This window comes from Elaeis guineensis, chromosome 1, assembly GCF_000442705.2.
Source record: "Elaeis guineensis isolate ETL-2024a chromosome 1, EG11, whole genome shotgun sequence".
Lineage (NCBI taxonomy): Eukaryota > Viridiplantae > Streptophyta > Magnoliopsida > Arecales > Arecaceae > Elaeis > Elaeis guineensis.
The window spans coordinates 690,882-692,861 of record NC_025993.2 but is presented as its reverse complement, the minus strand read 5'-3'; the positions used below and the strand labels follow the sequence as shown (position 1 = coordinate 692,861).

Here is a 1,980-nt window from a genome sequence, read left to right as displayed (position 1 = left end):
TAGATCCCTTACAAGCCACAGGAGAACCAATTCGTCCGATAATTATGTGGGTCTGAATAGGAATGGAGTTGTCGACATATTTAATAGAGGAAGATGTTTGAAATCGGATCAACTTACATTCATGCAAAGTAGGGCCAAATTTAATGTGAGAAAATATTCGTTACAACGGTGGTATTATATCACTGTTGTAATCTATCAATTAAACATTAAAAATAAATAAAATATACTGATAGTATAAAATATCATCTATAAAATTGATAAAATATATAAAAATAATAAAACATAAAAATTTTCATTCATTTATTACAAATTTGATCGTCTACCTTACGTTCATGCAATGCAAAGCAGGGCCAAACATAATGCAGGCTCGCTGTAGAGACAGCAGGGGTCCCATGCAGCATTAATGTTGCTGCATATAGTACATTATGCCTTAAACGTTTAAGGCGTAAAATGGACCAGCGCATTAATATTCCAATTACGTTAACTGGGCTCCTCGCCCTTTCTTCTTGCTAATTCTCACCAATTAATGGCCCCTTTTATTTTTCTTCCTCTTTATTCCTCCAACCTCCTCCTCTCCCTCCATCCCCGCATTTCTTGGTTTGTACGGACTTTACTCTGACATCACACCTTCCTCCACTCTATCCCCCACCCCACCCACCCACCTATAAACGCTCTCCTCCTTCCTCTTTTAATTTTAACCCAAGGTCCCCCAGCCAAGCATCTCTCTTGTGCCTCCAAGAAGTCAAGTCTCCCAGCCAGCAAGCAAGCACCACCATGAAGACCAAGTACTCCTCCTTTCTCATCACCCTCTTCTCTTTCTGCCTCCTCCTCCTCGCCGTTAACGTTGCCCCTTGCCTCGCCGCCGATCCCGACATGCTTCAAGACATCTGCGTCGCCGATCTCAACTCCAGTAATCCCCTCTCCCTCCCCTTCCCTTCCCCTTGTGAGCTACCTCATGATCTCTTGGTTTGGTTTGGTTTGGTTTGATGATGTAATTAATTCCCGGCTCGATTTGCTTCTTTGTTTGATGGGGGCCGGGTGCTGCAGCCGTGAAGGTGAATGGGTTCCCCTGCAAGGCGAACGTGACAGAGGATGACTTCTTCTTCACGGGATTAGCCTCCCCTGGCGCCACCAACAACACCATGGGATCCCTGGTGACGGCGGCCAATGTGGAGAAGATCCCGGGGCTCAACACCCTGGGCGTCTCCATGTCCCGCATCGACTACGCCCCCGGAGGGCTCAACCCTCCCCACACCCACCCCCGTGCCACCGAGATGATCTTCGTCCTCTACGGCACCCTCGACGTCGGCTTCATCACCACGGCCAACAAGCTGATCACCAAGACCATCACCAAGGGCGACACATTCGTCTTCCCTCGCGGCCTCGTCCACTTCCAGAAGAACGACGGCGATGCCCCCGCCGCGGTCATCTCTGCCTTCAATAGCCAGCTCCCGGGCACCCAGTCCATCGCCGTCACATTGTTCGCCGCCTCGCCGCCGGTGCCCGACCACGTCCTCACCAAGGCCTTCCAGATCGGCACAAAGGATGTGCAGAAGATCGAGTCCCGCCTCGCCCCCAAAACCAAGTGAGAGACGGCGATCGATCTTGTAGATTTATCATGATTGATTATTACTTTGTGTTTGGTCTTTTGTTTTCGAGAGGAGAGGAGAGGAGAGGAGAGGGAATTGAGGGAGAAGAAAAAGGGGCGTGTGTAAGAAATAATAATGATTGTTCCTTCTTCATTCAATCATATCGTAAAGATGTTTCTTTACACCTCAAGGCCAATGATTTCGTTTCTTTCCCCTTTTTACCGAAATGCTCCTGCTTTAACCAACTTATATGATTATTAGAAGAAGGAAATGGTCCGCACATTTCCAGGATTTCCTCAAAATGCCTCCGTGCCACTTTGCTCATTTGGCGATCCTGCTAAATCTCTTAAACCTCGAGTGCTAACGATATCAATTCCAAATGATGACAATA

General features: G+C 47.6%; 1 protein-coding gene across 1 annotated transcript; it reads left to right on the top strand.

The window, feature by feature from the left end:
• The first annotated feature begins 677 nt into the window (after positions 1-677).
• LOC105035691 (germin-like protein 5-1) lies at positions 678-1,747 on the top strand. Its single transcript, XM_010911342.4, has 2 exons — positions 678-910; positions 1,048-1,747. Exons 1-2 carry the CDS (start codon positions 775-777, stop codon positions 1,587-1,589), a joined length of 678 nt encoding a protein of 225 aa, XP_010909644.1. The 5' UTR covers positions 678-774; the 3' UTR covers positions 1,590-1,747.
• Positions 1,748-1,980: the final 233 nt, after the last annotated feature.

Bases quoted from the DNA above. Each gene is read 5' to 3' on its own strand.
- LOC105035691 (XM_010911342.4), top strand. From the start codon at position 775: ATGAAGACCAAGTACTCCTCCTTTCTCATCACCCTCTTCTCTTTCTGC. The intron at 911-1,047 runs GTAATCCCCTCT...CGGGTGCTGCAG, and splicing joins CGTCGCCGATCTCAACTCCA to CCGTGAAGGTGAATGGGTTC.